We start from the raw sequence: 17,881 nt of genomic DNA, 5'->3' as shown, positions 1-17,881 counted from the left end.
AAACTGGCACTGTGCCTTTAACACCTTGGCTGCTAGGGATATTTTTCTCCTGTGCTGACCTTTGATGTTTACCCATTGTTCATGACGAGCTCAGCTCGTCATCAGCACAGCTCCACTGTGCCTCATGAGCATCGAAGGGGTTAAGGCAGCCATGACCCATAGCTTCCCATCATGCCTCAGGAGTGACAGTTAGGTCAGTTGTTCTTTGCGTAACCCTGAAGATCAGGGCACCAAGATATCCTTTATCCATGAAGAGAATCTCATTTGCCTGGGGAGGCGGGTGGGTTGCCTATGATTTTGATGAGGATACCCCTGGAGAGAACTAGGATTACAGGTAAGTAAAGTATCCTTCTCTTCCAGGGGATCCTCATCAATAATCATAATCACTGAATAGAATAGCAAGCCCATCTTCCGCCTGCAGGCAAATGAGAGTAACAATGACCCAACATAAAGTAACAGCCACAATCAGCTGTTGAACACATTCCTCAAGGAGTCCTGGCCTACTTGGGCGTCTGCTCTGGTGTCAGAATACAGACAATATTGCCTCGTAAATGTATGGACGGACCTCCAAGTCGCCACCTTACAGATTTCAGATATGGGCACGTTATGAAGAAAGGCAGTCGTAGCCGCTTTCCCTCTGGTAGAATGCGCCTTGGGAGTAAACCCAAGGGGCCTCTGAGCTGATTGATAGGCTAGTCGGGAGATGGACAGCTTTGAAGCTGAAAAACCCGTTCTGATCGGCCCATAGTTAACAAATTGTTGATCAGATTTTCTCATGGATTTGGACTTGTCCAGATAGAACTTTAAAACTCTTTTCAGGTCTAGAGAGTGTAAGAACAATTGTTACTTACCAGTAAACAGGTGGTTCTCCAGTATTGGTGTCTTTCATGTCATCCCAGTCTTGCATATCGCCATTCGTATCATCATCATCCCACAGCTCTCCGTCTTCTCTATCTGGACGAAGGTTATCATCGTCATCATCTTGATACACCGTAGCATGTATTTGAACTGATGTTGTAGCTGTAGCCGGTGGGGGTGCAGCTTTTGGTAGCGGAGCAGTGGTAGGAGCTGGTGCAGGCACAGTTGTCGTAGGTATAGGCGACCCATGACCAGATGGTGGGAAACGCTTGTTGTAGTCTTCCAACATATACTGAAGATTTGTAATAAGTGAAAGAGGCAGTGACGCCACAGGAACTTGAATGGATGGGCCTTCCTCTTGAACATACGCATCCTCATCTCCATAGTCCTGACATTATATGACCAGTTCAGAAGGGCTACGTGCTGCCCTGAAATGATCGTCTTCTTCATCCTCAGACGCAGAGTCTGACTCAGAACCTGTCATAAACTGAGGAGAGGGCGGCTGTGTAACACCGGGTATGTCAAGTTGTTCCAGAGGCACTTGGCGACGTTGGTGCAAAGGGTCGGCGGAGGAAACACCAGACCCTGATGAAGGAAGTGGCACCAAAGACAAGGATTCGAAGGCAGAAGGCACCACCGTCGACGAGGTCGTCGTTGAAGCTGTCGACGAGAGAACGGGCGCCGACGGAGCCACCGTCGACAGAGCCACCGTCGACAAGGCCGATGTCGACGAGGCCGATGTCGACGAGGCCGTCGTCGAGGAAACACTCGTCGACGGAGTAGTTAACGACGAGGAGATCTTCTTCACAATTGTCATTGACTGGATCCTGTAGACTACGAGAGGCTCTTCTTCGACGACTAAGCAATGGGTATCGTGGACGAGACAGTTTTGACGCTTAGACATACCTTCGTCGACGCAGACGTCGTCGACGGAGTTACCGTCGACGAACAAGAAGCCGATGTCGTTGTCACTGTAGTCGTCGATGAACGGGAGACAGCAGATCTCGTCGTCGAGACAATCGTCGACGCTCCCGTTGACGATTGTACACATTTTGAGGTGGAAACGTGCTTAGAAGAAGCCGTAGACACCTGAGAGCCAGATCTCGGGGGCGTCGGTGTAGCAGGAGGAGGTGAGGACACCACAGGGGCCTTCAACTCGGAGAGTTTCTTCCTTTTCAAGAAGGGAGAAGGTAAATCCTGCACACTGCTACGCTTTGAGACGAGCTTGGACGTACCTAACACCAGGCTTTCTGCACCGGAAAGAGCTGAATCCTTGTCCTTCAGCCTTTGTAACCAGAGGAGGAGGCGACCCTCCCTATCTTTCAAGGTTTTTGTGGAGAAAGTCCTGCAGATCTTGCATTTGCCCACCTCATGGTCAGGGTATAAGCAGTAAATACATTTCTTGTGGGGGTCCTCAGAATAAAGTCTCAACTTCCCACAAGAAGAACAAGGTCTAAACAAAGACTTCTTACTTTAAGACATGGTAAAAGTACTGGAAAACCAGAGAAGTGGAAAGAACTGAGCAGAGCTCAGGGAGACTCCCTTCACACGACGTGCTGTAGAAAATCTGAGGACCTGAGCTTCTGAGGAGAAGGTTCCGGAGGGGTGCTTCTGCCTGATTGGCCGTAGTTTGGACTAACATAATGACAGTGATATGTTGCAAAGTTTTTCTTTCTCTCCATGTATTCCTATGTGGAAATTGTCTGGTTTTGCAACTATTTCTATTGTGTATTTTTATGTATTATGTTTTTACATACATATATTTCTTGGGATTTTATTTACCGTGAGGCTCCCACTTTGGCGACGGGGAATATTCAAGCATGTGAATCTATGAAAGACACCCTAATACTGGAGAACGCCCTCTCAGCTGGAGTGGCGGCTTTAGGGAAAAAAGTGGGCAGAGATATGGTCTGATTTACATAAAAATATGACACCACCTTAGGGAGGAAAGAGGGGTAAGTCCTCAATACGACGCTATTAAGATGGAAGACGGTATAAGGTTCCTTCATGCAGAGAGCCTGTATTTTGCTCTGTGAGCTGACCTTATCGCTACCAGGAAAGCCACCTTCCAAGAAAGGTGTTGTAAGGTTGCTTTGTGTATGGGTTCAAAAGGCAGATCTATACATTTTGATAGCACCAGGTTTAGCTCCCAGGGTGGTGAAGGGGGCCGGACCGGAGGGTAGACCTTCTTTAAGCCCTGTAAAAAATCTTTAACAACCTAAACAACCTAAACTTGAAAGAAAGAATGTTGAGAAGGTGAATGTCTATATGCAGTGATAGCTGCTAAGTGCACCTTAATGGAAGGTACCTTTAAGCCTGCTTTTGCCAGATAAAGCCGGTATGGAAGGATGACCTCTTCCTGTCCTTTTGGTTGGGTTACAATTGTTTTGAACACACCACATATAAAAACGCTTCCACTTGCGTGCATGAGTGCCTAGTGGACGGTCTTCTTGCTACTTTCAAGATGGACATACAGTCCTGTGGCAGTCCTAAGTGGCCATACTGGAGGACCTCAGGAGCCATGCTGCCAAGTTCAGTAAGGGAAGGTTGGGGTGATGAATCCTCCTGTTCATCTTGGACAACAGGTCCGGTCTGCACAGCAGCCTCCTGTGAGGGCATTCCGACATGTGCAGAAGGTCCAGGTACCACCATTGTCTAGGCCAGTCCGGGGCAATCCGTATCATCCTCGTGCGTGAATACGACAACTTGGTCACAACCTTCGGGATGAGAGGAAGGGGTGGAAAGGCGTACATAAATGCCCCTGACCAGTTTATCAAAAGAGCATTCCCTTTGGACCCTGGTCGATAGAACCTTGAAGTGAAGTCTCGGCATTTGGTATTTTCGTTGTCCGCGAAGAGTTCGATGGTGGGACGACCCCAAGCCTGGAATTTGCATTCTACAACCTCGTTGTTGAGAACCCAGTCTTCTTTATCTTTGAAGTGATGACTGAGAGCATCCGCCATTGCGTTTTGTTCTCCCGGCAGGTGGACTGCTGTTATTGATAGGTTCCGTACCAGGAGCCAATGCCAGAGGGTTTGAGCTTCCAGTGACAGTGTGCGTGAGTGAGTTCCCCCTGTTTGTTCAGGTAGTACATGGTGGTGGTATTGCCCATCTGTACTAAGATTGAACTTTCCTGAATCGAGGGGAGGAAAGCCTTGAGGGCCAGGTGAACTGCCCTCAGCTCCAGCATGTTGATGCGATAGGACCTCTCCTTTGGTGACCACCTACCTTGTATCTGGAGAGATCCCAAGTGGGCTCCTCAGCCCTGGAGTGAAGCGTCCATTATCAGTGTTTGAGAGGGGGTGCTTGGTGAAACAATGTCCCGACTTGCATATTCTCCTTCCTCATCCATCAAGGAATGGAAGATCTTGCTGCATTTGAGAGACTTATGTTGTTGTCCCAGCTAGCTGTCTACTGGTCCCACTTGTCCTCCAGATCCTGCTGAAGAGGACGCATTCATAGTCTGGCATTGGGAACCAGGAAGATTCAGGATGCCATCGTCTGTAACAGGGAGGCAGTCAGAAGAACTGATAGCTTTCTGTTGTCCAAAACCAGCTTGCATTTCCGTATGATGGAACACTGTCTCTCCTCCAAAGGAACCACTCGGAGTCTACCAGAGCACCTAAGTAATGAATTCTCTGCGTTGGCTGGGTAGTCGATTTGTCGAAGTTCACATGAAGGCCCAGCTGGTGACAAAGCTCTAGGCATTGAAGGAAATGACTCTTTACGCTCTGTGGTAAAATGTAAATTGATACTTGTATAGCGCACTACTCACCCACAAGGGTCTCAAGGCGCTTGTACGAATACCGCTGTGGAACCCATCCTGGCTTTCCCTGTGAGGCGTCCACTCCTGGGCACCCCCAAGGTGGAGGCCAGGCATCCTTAGCGTTGTGGGGGCCGTTGTGGCGATTAAGCAAGCTATTGCCCAGAGTTGCAGAGTGGGACTCCATGATTGGAATAGGCACCGAGGCGAGAATTATCAGGTCCGTGGAATTTTGAGCCCAAGACCCACCGAGGCGGGGAATTGAACCCTGGTCCCGGGCTTGACCTCTGCATCAGGGTCTGCCGCTCTAATCGTTGAGCCACACTTCTCTGTGGTGAGGGACCCTTCAACAGCCAGTCGTCCAAGTACGGGTAAACGAAGATGGCTTTGCGGCGCAGTGCAGCTGTGACTACTGCCAAGCACTTCGTGAAAACTCGGGACACTGACTTCAACCCAAAGGGCAGAACTTTGAACTGGTAATGAGAATATCCCACCAGGAATCTTAGGTATTGCCTGTTATGCTGATTGACCGGAAGATGAAAGTATGCATCTTGTAGATCCATTGAACACATCCAATCTCCGTGCCTGAGACGTGGATATATTTGATGGAGCGCTAACATGCGAAACTTCTCTTTTCTGATTGATTTGTTAAGTGTTCGCAGATCCAGAATGGGTCTGTATTCTGCTTTTTGACCCTTTTTCTTCACCAAGAAGTATCTTGAGTAAACTCCTCTCCCTCTTTGAGATATCTGCACCTTCTCGATGGCTGATTTTCGGAGAAGGGCGGCAACTTCTTTCTGTAAGATTTTCAGCTGGTGACAAGATGATGGAACCAGAGGGATTGAGGGAGGGCGGTGCCGAAAACGTAAAGAGTACCCATTCTGCAGCGTTGCTAATACCCACTGGTCTTTTGTGATAGCTCGCCACTCTTCGAGATGACTCGCAATACTTCCCCTCCACTGGAGTGGTGAACGGTGGCAGGGGAAGTGGGTACTCATTGTTTTGTTTGCGTCTTGGTGAAGTTGTTACCCTGACGCTGGTTTCTTCTTCCTGTGGAGGAACGCCTGCCCTGATACTGAGATCTTTGCTGACCCTGATTTTTCTGCCAAGGAGGGGTTTGAACCCTCTGTTGTGAGGATCGCCGATTGTAAGGCCTGATTCGCTTGCGGAATTCCTTCTTTTTCTTGAGACCCACTGCCTTGAATGTGTCCAGCTCTGTTTTCATGCGGGACATTTCCTCATTCGTGTGAGCCCCAAACAGGGATGAACCGGAGAAGGGAAGATTCAGGATGCGTGACTGCACTTCTGGCTTGAGCGCTGTGAGCCGGAGCCAAGATGTTCTTCTAGCGCATATTCTGTGCGCATAGGCATGAGCTGAAAGAGTAGCCCCATCAGCTGCAGGGCTGATAACTTGGTTTGACACCATGATTAGGATTTATTAGTAGGGATTTTGAATTGTTACTACAACGCTTTTTTGAACATATTTGTAATTTTATTAGAGTATATTTGATGATTGCTTTGTGGGAAGGCTTATGAACCAACAAACTAGGTCTGAGTTGCTTAAGGTGAATAGCCAATGATAAAGGTGATAGGCTTGGTTACTTGGCGTCATGCCTCTTTCCACACCACCCGCTAGGCCGGAGAACTGGCAACTGCCCTCCACAGATCATAATTGGCCAAACACATTCAACCCTGACTGAATCGTCCCTGACACGCAGGTTAATGGCCCTCCCACACTCTCTCTTTTACCTAACTCTCCATCTAAACATCATGGAACACCGCCATTCCCTAATGACCAACTCCCCCATTCAGAACTCCACATCACTGCCTTAGACTCCCCAGGCATACATCAAGGCCCCTACTTTGTGCCAGATCTCCCAACACAACCTCTACCCTTCACCCAGCACTCAGACCTGGTGGCTCCCCTGGACAATATATCTCTCCAGATGCATCTTCTCACCGTCGAACTACATGACTTGAAAGCCCTCTCAATTGAACATTTCTCCTTGATCAGATCCCTCCTCTGCTAACTGACCCCCCCTAGTGATAGAGTTCGCCTTATCCAGTCTCCCCCCCCTCTATCTTGAAAACCATAACCCTACTTAATGCCCCCTCCTGCCCCTTCCGTCTAATGATATTGATGACCTACTCAACTCTTACAAATTCAATCCATTCACTCTAAACAGAACTGAGAACCCCCTCACAATCTTAGAGTCATTAATAATGACAACCTCATGAGAGTAAACATCATCCAGACTCCCTCCCTCCTTACTCCGGTACAACTTAAATGCATACTACTCAACTGCAGGTCAGCCAGTAAACACACCTCCGATATCTTCGACCTCATCCAACTCAATGAGTTAGACATCATCATCCTCACCGAAACTTGGCTCAATCCCTCCTCCACTCCTATCCTAGACCTCCTAGTGCCTACCCATGACATAATTAGTATAGACAGAGCCTTGAAGCTGGGTGGTGGCCTAGCCTGTATACATCGGAGAACACTATCTGTTTCCCACTCTGAGTCTTCTACGCCATCCTCCTGCGAATACCTTTGTCTCAACGTTTCAAGTAACAACCTTCCTGTGTGCAGACTTCACACTTTTTATCACCTCTTGGGGGACAATCTCTCCTTCAACGAACAATTAATGGATATCATCTCTGGCAATGTCGACCCCGTAATCTCCCAAATCTTCCTAAGTGATTTCAACCTTCACTGGTCTAACCCCAATGACCAAGCTGTAACATGCCTAAAATCATTCTTAAATGATCAAGAGTTGATTCAACATTGTGACCGGCCAACCCATATTAAAGGAGAAACTCTAGACCCTCACCAAAGGGCACACCATCACACTGGATACCATTACCCCTTGCAATTGGTCCGACCATCCCAGCATCAACTTTTATATTAACAGGGAGGTGTCTCTGAGGAAGGCTCAACCAACGAAATTGAAGATTTGGAAAAGGGACCTCAGATGGATTAGTTACTTACCAGCAATCCTAGCTCTATTCCAGAGGTATCCTCATCAAAGTCATAAGCATTAGAATATTCCCGCCCATGCGTGGGACCCCGGAAACACTACAATATATGTGCCCCACATATATATATATATATCAATCCATATGGCTCCCTTTCTTTCCCGGTAGGCGCTACTGGGTGTGGCCGCGTTACTCCTGCGGTTGAGCCCAACCGCTAAATTATCCAAACAACGATTCCTCCCTCGAGAGGATATCCTCCTGTCTTGGTCACTGTCCGTGACCAAGACAGCGGAGGCTGTCGAAACGCGTTGGTTGTTGCCTTGGTTTTGTTGACACCCCATGGATTGAAAATAAATAACTTGAAACCGACTTCCTTGTGAATTATATTGGGTAAATTGCGACTCCAGGATATCCTCTTGAGGGAGGAATCGTTGTTTGGATATATATATATATATATATATATATATATATATATATATATATATATTATATATATATATATATATATATATATATATATATACATATATACATATATATATATACATATATATATATACATAAATATATATATATATATATACATATATATACATATATATATATACATAAATATATATACACACACAAATAAGCAACTGCAGCCTCATACACATCAGAGCTGAATCATGCTGTAAGGACTCCCATCATAACATAAAAAACATGCATTAGAAATAGGCAAAAACAACAATAAAACATGTTTTGAAACCGTTTTATTGCTCAGCAGACAGTAAAAAATCTCATAAAGGACTCAAAGCATAGACAGCTCCCAGGCTGCATTGCAAACCACAGTCTAAAAAGTCTGAAAAGCTACTCATAGCAACATGGAGATAAACTGACACTGTGCCTTTAAGGCACTCCTGACCCCCAGCTTCCCATCATGCCTCAGAGGTGACAGTTGGGTCAGTTGTTCTTTCCGGCTCCTTCAGGAAGGATCCTGGCAACACAGCTCCACTTCTTTGAAATAATACTGTAAAAGCATTGATATGGTTTCTTAGCCATATGATACTTTAAAATGGATAAAATATATACATACATAAAAACATTGACTAAAGTACTCAACTGGTGCTTCTAAGATACGCCTACCCCGGTGTACCTGACCTAAGCCTAATACGTGGGAAGGAGTAAGTAAGTTGCAGTTTTAAGTTAAGTTAGGTTTTTGCCAAGTATCGGAATCAAGAAATCTCTCTAAGGTTTTAATCAGCTCCGTACCTTGGTTATAGAATGAAGGAGGTCTTGTATCTCGCTTCTCAGGACTCGATCTCCCAGCAACCCGCGAGGGTGACTGTAGAACACCGGAGCTGGATTTTCTCGGCTGGAGAAAAAGACAGTGTCTCTCTCAGTGCGTCGAAGGGAGGGGCGTTTTCCTTTGGCTCTGGCAACAGCTGGGCTCTCGGGCAAGTAGAACGTCGCTCTGCTCCCCACCACTGTGTGTTTGCTTAAGGCAACATTGGTATATTTATACCTGAAAGGTGCCGGGTTTGACGCAAGGTTGGACATAAGACGTCACTAAGAACTAACAGTTCTTTCTGGACTCCAGGAGTTCTTGTGCAAATCAAAACAAAAGCAGGGTGAATTCCCGGGCTGCTGGAGGCTTGGTTTGTTTAAAGAACGTGTTGTGCTTTCTAGGAGTCTATGGGAGTAGCCTTGCTGTGTTTTGGACTGCATGGGCTATTACTAAATATGGATATGATTCTTATGCCTTTATAAGGATACTAATTGTTATAACCACATAAGGGCATGAATCGGAAATATCGAATTAGGGTCTTAGATAGGAATACAACACACCATCTTGCAACGAACTGGCTGCTTTTTTTACTGAGAAATCAAGACTCCTCAATATTGAACTTGCTTCTAAGAAGGCTCTATTGCCATCCTATGGGTCCGTGTCACCTCCTGCCCTCTTAGAGAAGCTCAAACCAATCATCCTGGGCACCAAGAACATTGCCTCATGGGGCAACTTTACTCCTTTCAGTGAAAGAGACATCAACAAGATTCTTCAGAGTATCAACCCATCTAATCACTTTAGCGACCCGTTGCCACCCTCCATCTTCGAAGAAATCAAGGATGCTGTCACCCCATCTGGACAAAAATTATCAAAGCTTCACTGTCACAAGGCATGATCCCAGATTGCCTAAAAGCAGCTCCGGTATCAACTATACTAAAAAAAACTAATGCAGATAGTGCTGATCTTAACAACTTCCACCCTATCTCTACCATCCCCACCCTAGCCAAACTCCTAGAAAAATGTTTCCAATCGCAACTCTGTACTCACATCAAGAATTTCCAACTTCTGGACCAGCATCAATATGGCTTTAGGAGTGGGCACAGCACTGACTGGGCTCTGACTCACGTTATGGATGACATTTTAAAAATGCTTGACCAGAAGGAATCTTGCCTCCTAATCCTCCTTGACCTTTCCTCTGTGTTTGACACTGTCAATCACGACAACCTCCTATTCATTTTGAAGAACAGGATGGGCCTCTCTGGTCGGGTGTTGCAATGGTCTCGTCCAGCCTCCACCACAGATCACAAAGTGTCAAGGCGAACCACTTCCTCTCCCAGCCGTCTCCAGTATCCATGGGGGTCCCCGAAGGGTCAAATCTATCTCCTATACTCTTCAACTTGTTCTTGGAAACATTAGCTAATGCACTGAACTCCTCGAACATTCTCTCCCATATGTATGCAGATGATTCACAACTTTATATGAAAATCTCCTCCCCAGATAACCTCATATCACACAACACTACTCTAATGTCTACTCACAACTGGTTAACTGAGAACCATCTCCTGCTCAACACCTCCAAAACAGAATTCCTTCTCATTTCTTCTCCGAATCACATTCCCAAGCTAGACCTTTGGATGACCCACCTCACTGCCTTCTACTACTCCCCCCTCATTATTGACTCAGCCTAATCTTTCGGAACCACCCTGGACAAGCATCTGAAACTTAAGAATCATAGGGAGCTATTTACCTAATGAGGATACTCAGGAATATCAAACCATTCCTTCCTCAAGCTGATTTGAAGCAGGTAGTCCAAGTGCTTGTTTTGCCAAAGCGAGATTATGGCAGTGCTACGCTCTGTGACCTCCCCTAACATACCTTGGTCCCACTAAGGGCATCATTGAAGGTTGCTGCCAGATTGGTTTCTGGTACCAAAAGAAATGTGCACATATCCCCAATCCTAAAATCCCTTAAGTGGTTGCCCTACGAAGCACAAATTTAGTTAAAGATTGCCTGCCTGTCTCATAAGCCTTCCATTTCAAACCCCCAAGTTATCTAGCGCAAAAGCTAGAATTATCCGGAGGGGTAGACCCTCAAGAAGTGCTAAATCTTTCCTCCTGAAACCACAGATCTTTCGCAAATAGAGAACTTGTCACTGTGCATTCTCCGTCTCTGCACGAAGATCTGGAACTCTCTTCCATCGGAAGTACGCAGAATCTCCTCCACTGTTGCTTTCAAATTGGAAGCTAAAAGATTCCGTATGAACAAGCTCTTGCCTTAAATGGCTTTGGATCATCTGCTCTAAGTCATTGGTCTTACAACCTTATGACCTGCACTGGATGCTACTTTTCTTTAATGCATCATTTGCTCCCCTCTTGCTCGCAATGTACCAGTTATTGTATTACTTTCTATTGACTACTTTTGTTTTGTAACTGTTACGTTGGATTATCCTTATTTGTTGCCGGTGCTGCAATTTATTACTTTCCTTCCCTCATATTGTAAAGTGCTCTGATATCCTTGGGGATCATGTTCGCGCTATAACACTTTATAAATAAAATGAAATTAATAAACATGCAGCAGTTGTGGCAAACGGCTGTAAGGGCCGCAGGCCAGCTCCTGGGGCCGACTCCCGGCTCACAAAATTGCTCCTGTCATCCCTTCAGAGCCACCCTACCACAGGAGCTAGCTGTGCAGCCCTGCCACAGAATGGCTGCTCCTTAGATTCATCAGTAAGGACTCGGACGCGTGCTGCTGTAATTAAAAGCAGCTGCGACAGTCGCAGCCACCCAGCTTCACCCCTCACAGTGCGCTGGTTTTCAAGGCGCTAAAATGTGTGATTTATGCATTTTACTGCGGTGATGCGGACCACCGTATTAGAATGTGTTAGTGTAATACCTGATGAGTGGTACTTGACAGCACCACAGCTGGTTTAGCACTGGTCGCTTTGCCTTAAATTATGTCTACCTCTTTAACCGCATCGCTGCGGCGGTTATTTTTCCCCTACGCGGCTTTTTTCTAAAAGCCGCGTAAGATGACGAGTTCAGCTCGTCATCCGCACACGCCCCCGTGGCTGCTGACGAGCTGAGCTCGTCATCAGCATCGAAGGGGTTAAAGATGTAGTGACTTTTGACTACACTTGTTCTCCGACCCTTTATTTCTTAAATATCTTTTATAACTCTCTGTACTACTTGCTGTCCTGCTTAAATGTTCAGGCTTGGAATTAACCAGAGTTTTAGTTAACAAGAGCATCCTGGCTGCTCTTTTTCCTATCTTCAGGGCTATCTCAGAAATTACTTCTACAATGCTTAAGGATTTGCGAAGTTATCTAGGTCATTTTACTAGCACTAGATAAAGTATAAAATATGCAAGTAGCAGCTAGAGAAGATTCACCAACATACATCAGTAGATAGCACTCTGTCCAGCCAATTTGGTTGTAAATTTACAGTGTGATTCACTAAAATCTCTACAGCCCCAATAAATCTTAATAGGATTATCGTTATAGGTCCACAAATCAATTGACATTTGCCAATGTAGATGACAGCCATACAGACTACACCTATTAATGGCTACATATATTTACAGGTGTTCTTACGTCCTCCGGTCACACCTGGAAGCAACAGAGACGTACAAGTATAACCATGATGCGCAGACTGGGCATTGGGCAGAAGAACATGGAGAACCGAATACAAGAGGAGGCAGAACACATGATAGAGTTCCTCACCGCCCAGGAAGGTTGGTATATGGATCAATTAGATATATTAATTTCCGAAATTCTTAAAATGTTCAGAATATTGATTTGCATCAGACAAGTTTCTAGATCATTAGAACAGTGGTTCTTAACCTCTGGACATCTGTGGACCCACAATTAATCATTATTACAATACGGGGACCCTAGTAATGAGCCAGGGACCCGGGCCTAACCATTTTCCATGACTGGAACTGCAAAACAATAGACAAAAAAAACAGAAACAAACATTCATGAAACAAATACACAAATGATTAAATGTTTTGTTTAAATAACAAAAAAAAAACCAAAATGTTGATTTTAATAGAAAGGTTTGAGCTTTTCGAAATTCAATTGAGGCCACTCATCGTCCATAATTCTGTTTGATACACATGCACTGCTCCCACTGTCATAGGTCTGACACCTGAATGAATCACTCTGGGTATTTTTAGGTTCGCACTTCTAGGTCTTCACAGTCCTTGTTTGCCAGCGATAAGGGCAACCCCTTCCAGGAGCCATGTTGCCACTGACATGAGGTAGCGCCTAAGTGGAAAGTGCCTTCCAGAAACGGCCCCAAATAGGAGGACAAAAGACCTATGCCAAAAACCCTCCTTGTTGACAATAACTCTACACAGGATGGAAAGAAAGTCCAGGACTTGCTGGAGACGGTAGCTGCAGGAAGCACAGAGTGGCAAGCATGGGTCCTAGGATGTAGATGAAGGACTGGAAGGCATCAAGACTGAAATAACTCACCAAAGATGGACTAAGATAACAAAAGCAAGAAACACTATGACTTGAATAATCGAAGCGTTGTGACGCAAAGAATAACCAGAAACTGCTCCTAAAATAGGGGATGACAGGAAGCTACATCAGAGCGCCTTCTTGGATTGGGCAGTTCCCTTAGGATTCTGTGGAGATTATTGTAAGCAAGGGAGAGAACGTAAAAGGTTATTATTAGAACACAACTTAGGTTTCGAAGGACAATCTATTTATGAACATTTCCCAGACTATCTTATTCCTCATGATCAAGAAGATTTAGATGAATATGAATTGGCTGTAAAAAAATTAGAGAAACAATTTGATGTACAAACGAGTTTGATTGTTAATGGACATACGTTTTTTTTTTAGAGAACAGCTGCAAGATTAATCTATAGATACTTATGTTGCTGTATTACGTATGTTAGCTACAGAATGTGAATTTAAAAACTTCACAGATCAACTTATACTTGATCAAATAGTAGTACGTTGCTGGGATAAGAAGGTACAAGAAAAACTTCTCACTATGAGAAATCCTCGTCTTTTAGAAACAATTGACATAGTTAACGGTATTGAAGTGTCACGCAAAGCGTTAAAAGAACTTACTTGTAAAGAAACTAGTGGTGTGTATGCTGTTAATGAAAAGATGGTTTCTAAACAAAACAAAAGTTTCAAACAATATCCCCCCAAAAAAAGAGTATAAAGGTTTTAGGTGTGGGTATTCCAATCATGGGCCAAATGGTCAGCCTTGTCCTGCAAAAAATGTAAAGTGCAAGTTATGTAGCAAAATTCAGTCACCTAAAGACAAAATCAATACTGTTCTGTGTGACAGTTCAGATGAAGAACAAAGTTGTGTAAAACGAATGAGAGATATGATTGTTGTTGTACTAGAGGATGAATCTGATTGTGTAGATCCTTACATAGACATTGAAGTAGATGGGAAAAATGTAAGACTTCTTATTGACTCTGGGGCAAGAATGACAATGGTGACCAATAAATTATTTGCAGAAGTCTGGGGTAGACAAGAGTTATTTCCTCTAGACAGGAATCCAGTAACGTATGATAGTAGGAAAATTGAATTGTCTGGGTTTTTGAGTGCCAACTCAGGTTGGAAAAGTATACGTTGCTAAGAAAGGACTAAATATACTTGGATGGTATTTCCAAGGTCTTTTTGGTATGACTCTCAGACCTGGCAGAGATGTACAAGTTTCTTTGGTCACTGAGTGTGAAGAAAACAAAGAGTCATTTAAAATGGTTAAAAATAATAATAAGTGGATTGAGAATTTCCCTGCGGTATTTGATGACAGGTTGGATAAAATTAGAGGATTCAAGCACAAAATTAAAGTACGTGATGATGTCACACCTGTGAAACACAAGTTGAGGAATGTGCCTTTTAGCGTACGTGAACACTTAGCAAAGGTTCTTAATAAAATGAGTGATGAAGGTGTGATAGAACCCATTGAATCATCTTTATGGTTAAGTCCATTGGTTATCGCCAGCTAGAAGAACGCTCAACTGAGTGTGTGTGTGTGTGGACTTAAGAAGTCTTACCAAGGGTATCTGGATTGACTCCCACCCTCTACCTAGAATAGATGACATCATAAGTACATTCGCAGGTGCTACATTTTTTCAAAGATTGATTTAGCTTCTGCTTATCATCAGGTTGTACTTGAGGAATCATCACAACACTTAACAGCTTTTGTCTCACCTATGTGCACTTATTTATTTATTATTTATTTATTTATTTAAGGTTTTTGTAGAGCGCGTAGTAACCCGTGAGCATCCCAGCGTTGGAACCTAGAAAGTCAGGAGGGTGTGGTAGCAAGGAAGACGGAAAGATCATGGGAAAAGGAGAGTTTTCAGTGATTTTCTGAAATGGAGGAGATTAGATTCCATTCTCAATTTCCGGGGGAGAGTATTCCAGTGGTTCGCCGTGTTCACAGAAAAGCGACGTCCCCCAGAACGGGCTTTGTTCACTCTGTGTACTGTGATGAAATTCTCGTGGTCCGACCGGAGTGATCTGGTGGCTTTGTAGGGAGTGGTAACGTTTTTGAGGATGGGTGGGCCTTTGTTATGAAGGAGTTTATGTGCCAGGCAGAGAGCCTTGAACACGACTCTTTCTCTGACTGGCAGCCAGTGAAGTTGCTTCAAGGCCGGCTTTGCCGATGTTCTGGCCTGGGTGTTGGTGAGAAGTCGGGCAGCGGCATTCTGAATTCTCTGTAGGATGTTAAAGGTGGCTTCGGGGGGCTCCCAGATAGATGGCATTGCTGTAGTCCAGCCTAGACAGAATAAAGCCTTGGATCAGCAGTTTCCGGGAAATGGGAGGGAGCAGGGGAAGGACTTTCCTACATGACCTAAGAAGTCTAAAGCAGATGCCCGCCGTTTTTTTTGCCTGGGTTCTGAAAGGCAAGTCTTTCTCAAGCCATATTCCCACGCTCTTGACCTCAGTTTTGGGGACAGGGGGTACACCTAGACAGGCGGGCCAGATGTTGGGCGGCAGGGAGAGCCCTTTTTGTCCAAGAAGCAAAATTTCGGTCTTGGAACCGTTAAATTTCAACGCTGAGTTGTTCATCCATCCCTGGATTTCAGAAAGGCAGCTGTGAAGGTTGGATGGTTCTTGGTTGGGGTGGGAGAGGGTTACCACCAGCTGGGTGTCATCGGCGTAATTTATGATTGTCACTCCAAACGGGGTGACCACCTCCTCCAGCGGGGACATGTAAACGTTGAATAACGTCGGGCTTAGTGACGAGTCCTGCGGCACTCCGCACCGGAGGGGAACTGCTGGGGAGTGGTTGTCATTCTCCCAGACTTGGAAGGAGCGGTGATTGAGGAATGACACGAGACACTTCAGGGCAATGCCCTTCACTCCGATATCTCCCAGAAGCTGGATTAGAACCTGGTGGTTGACAGTGTCGAAGGCCGCACTGAGGTCCAGGAGGATCACTGCCACTGATCCTCCTGTATCTAAAATGCATCTGGCCTTCTCCACTGCCGCTAGGAGGGCGGTGTCAGTGCCCTGACCTGGGCGGAATCCCGTCTGAGAACTCCTGAGTAAGTTGTTAGATTCTAAAAATAGCGAAAGCTTTTTATTCACTAATTTCTCAATGATTTTGCTATTCCCTGGGAGGAGGGAAATTGGCCTGTAATTGGCTAAGACCTGAGGGTCCAGAGAGGGTTTTTTGAGGAGACCTTTAACAACAGCCGCTTTCCAGCTGGAAGGGACCTTTCCTTGAAGTAAAGAGGCGTTAATGAGGGCAGTTAGCGGAGGGACAATGGTGGGGGCCACTTTCTTCAGGAAGCGCATGGGGACCGGGTCGCTGGGAGAGCCACTCTTGATTGTGGCAAACATCGCGGCTACCTCTTCTGTGGTTACCGGACCGAAGGTGTCAAGGTGGGGAACAGGGGTGTCAGGATGCGGGCTAATGGAGGGGGAGGATTACAACTGTTGCCACCCGTGACACTGATTTTGATTGAGGGTAGGGAGGCGAGGATTTTTTGAATTTTCTCATCGAAAAATGTTGCCAATTTGTTACATTTGTTTTCCGCTGTGTTAGAGTCTAGGGATTTCGCTGGGGGATCTGGGACATGGAGAAGTTCTTTTAAAATTGTAAAAGTTTCCCTAGCGGAACAGGAGGAGTTTTTTATTCTTTCCTCATAGAATAAACTTTTGGTGTTACGAAGCGCGAGTTTGTAAGTTCTTATGGATGCCCGGAATGCGTCTTTCTTGCCTGCACGTTTGTCCTTTCTCCATGCGCATTCAGTCCTTTTACATTCCTTCCATAGGGCATTCAGTTCAGGGGTGTACCAGGGGGATGGATTAACTCTCTTAGCTCGTTTAAGGGTACTAGATAGGTGTAAGAGGTTGTCCAATGATTGGGTGAGCCAGGAATTAAACTCAATATCGGCGGTTATGGGGTCAAGAGTAGGGGGAGGGGCAGATTCCCTGAGCTTGGATGCCCATTCTTCCGGTACAAGTTTCCGGAAGAATTTTTTCAATTCAGAAGGATGCCTTTCGGCCTTGCGTCGGCGGCAGCGTTTTTCAACGTATGTTAGATAATATATTAGAAGGAATTGAAGGTGTAGTGACGTTCCAAGACAATATTTTAATAGCAGGAGAAAATCTGTCCATCCACGATAAATGCATGCATGAAGTCTTGGAGAGGTTAAAAAATTTTTGAGTAGTTGCAAATCTCGTGGGAAGTGTGAATTTGCAAAAAATACTATTGAGTATCTGGGCCATGTAATTTTTGAGAAGGAAGTTGAACCTAGACCTGTATTAGTTGATGCAATAGTCAAAACTCCTACCCCCAAGAGTAAGGAGAATGTGGCTTCATTTTTAGGGCTTATGAATTTCACTCGAAATTCATTCAAAACTTTTCTGCTAAAACTGTTGGGTTAAGAGAATTGTTGAAGAAAGAGAAAACATTTGCATGGGAGAAAAACTGTCAAGAAGAATTTTAGGGTCTAAAAAATGAAATTATCTCAGCAGGTGTTTTAGCACTTTTTGATCCTAGACAGCAATGTATTATTCCAGTAG

General features: G+C 45.1%; 1 protein-coding gene across 2 annotated transcripts in view; it reads left to right on the top strand.

Annotated features, from left to right (window-relative positions):
- LOC147684183 (cytochrome P450 2J2-like) overlaps window positions 1-17,881 on the top strand; it is a 326,697-nt gene that overhangs the window by 90,707 nt on the left and 218,109 nt on the right. For both annotated transcript variants that reach the window (XM_086944596.1, XM_086944597.1), the window contains exon 3: window positions 12,447-12,596. In XM_086944596.1, the coding sequence (XP_086800722.1) occupies window positions 12,447-12,596 (150 nt within the window). The remainder of the gene's footprint in view (window positions 1-12,446; window positions 12,597-17,881) is intronic.

This window comes from Lissotriton vulgaris, chromosome 11 (assembly GCF_964263255.1).
Source record: "Lissotriton vulgaris chromosome 11, aLisVul1.2, whole genome shotgun sequence".
Classification (NCBI taxonomy): domain Eukaryota; kingdom Metazoa; phylum Chordata; class Amphibia; order Caudata; family Salamandridae; genus Lissotriton; species Lissotriton vulgaris.
The sequence above is the reverse complement of the archived record's forward strand: the minus strand, read 5'-3'. Positions and strand labels throughout refer to the sequence as shown.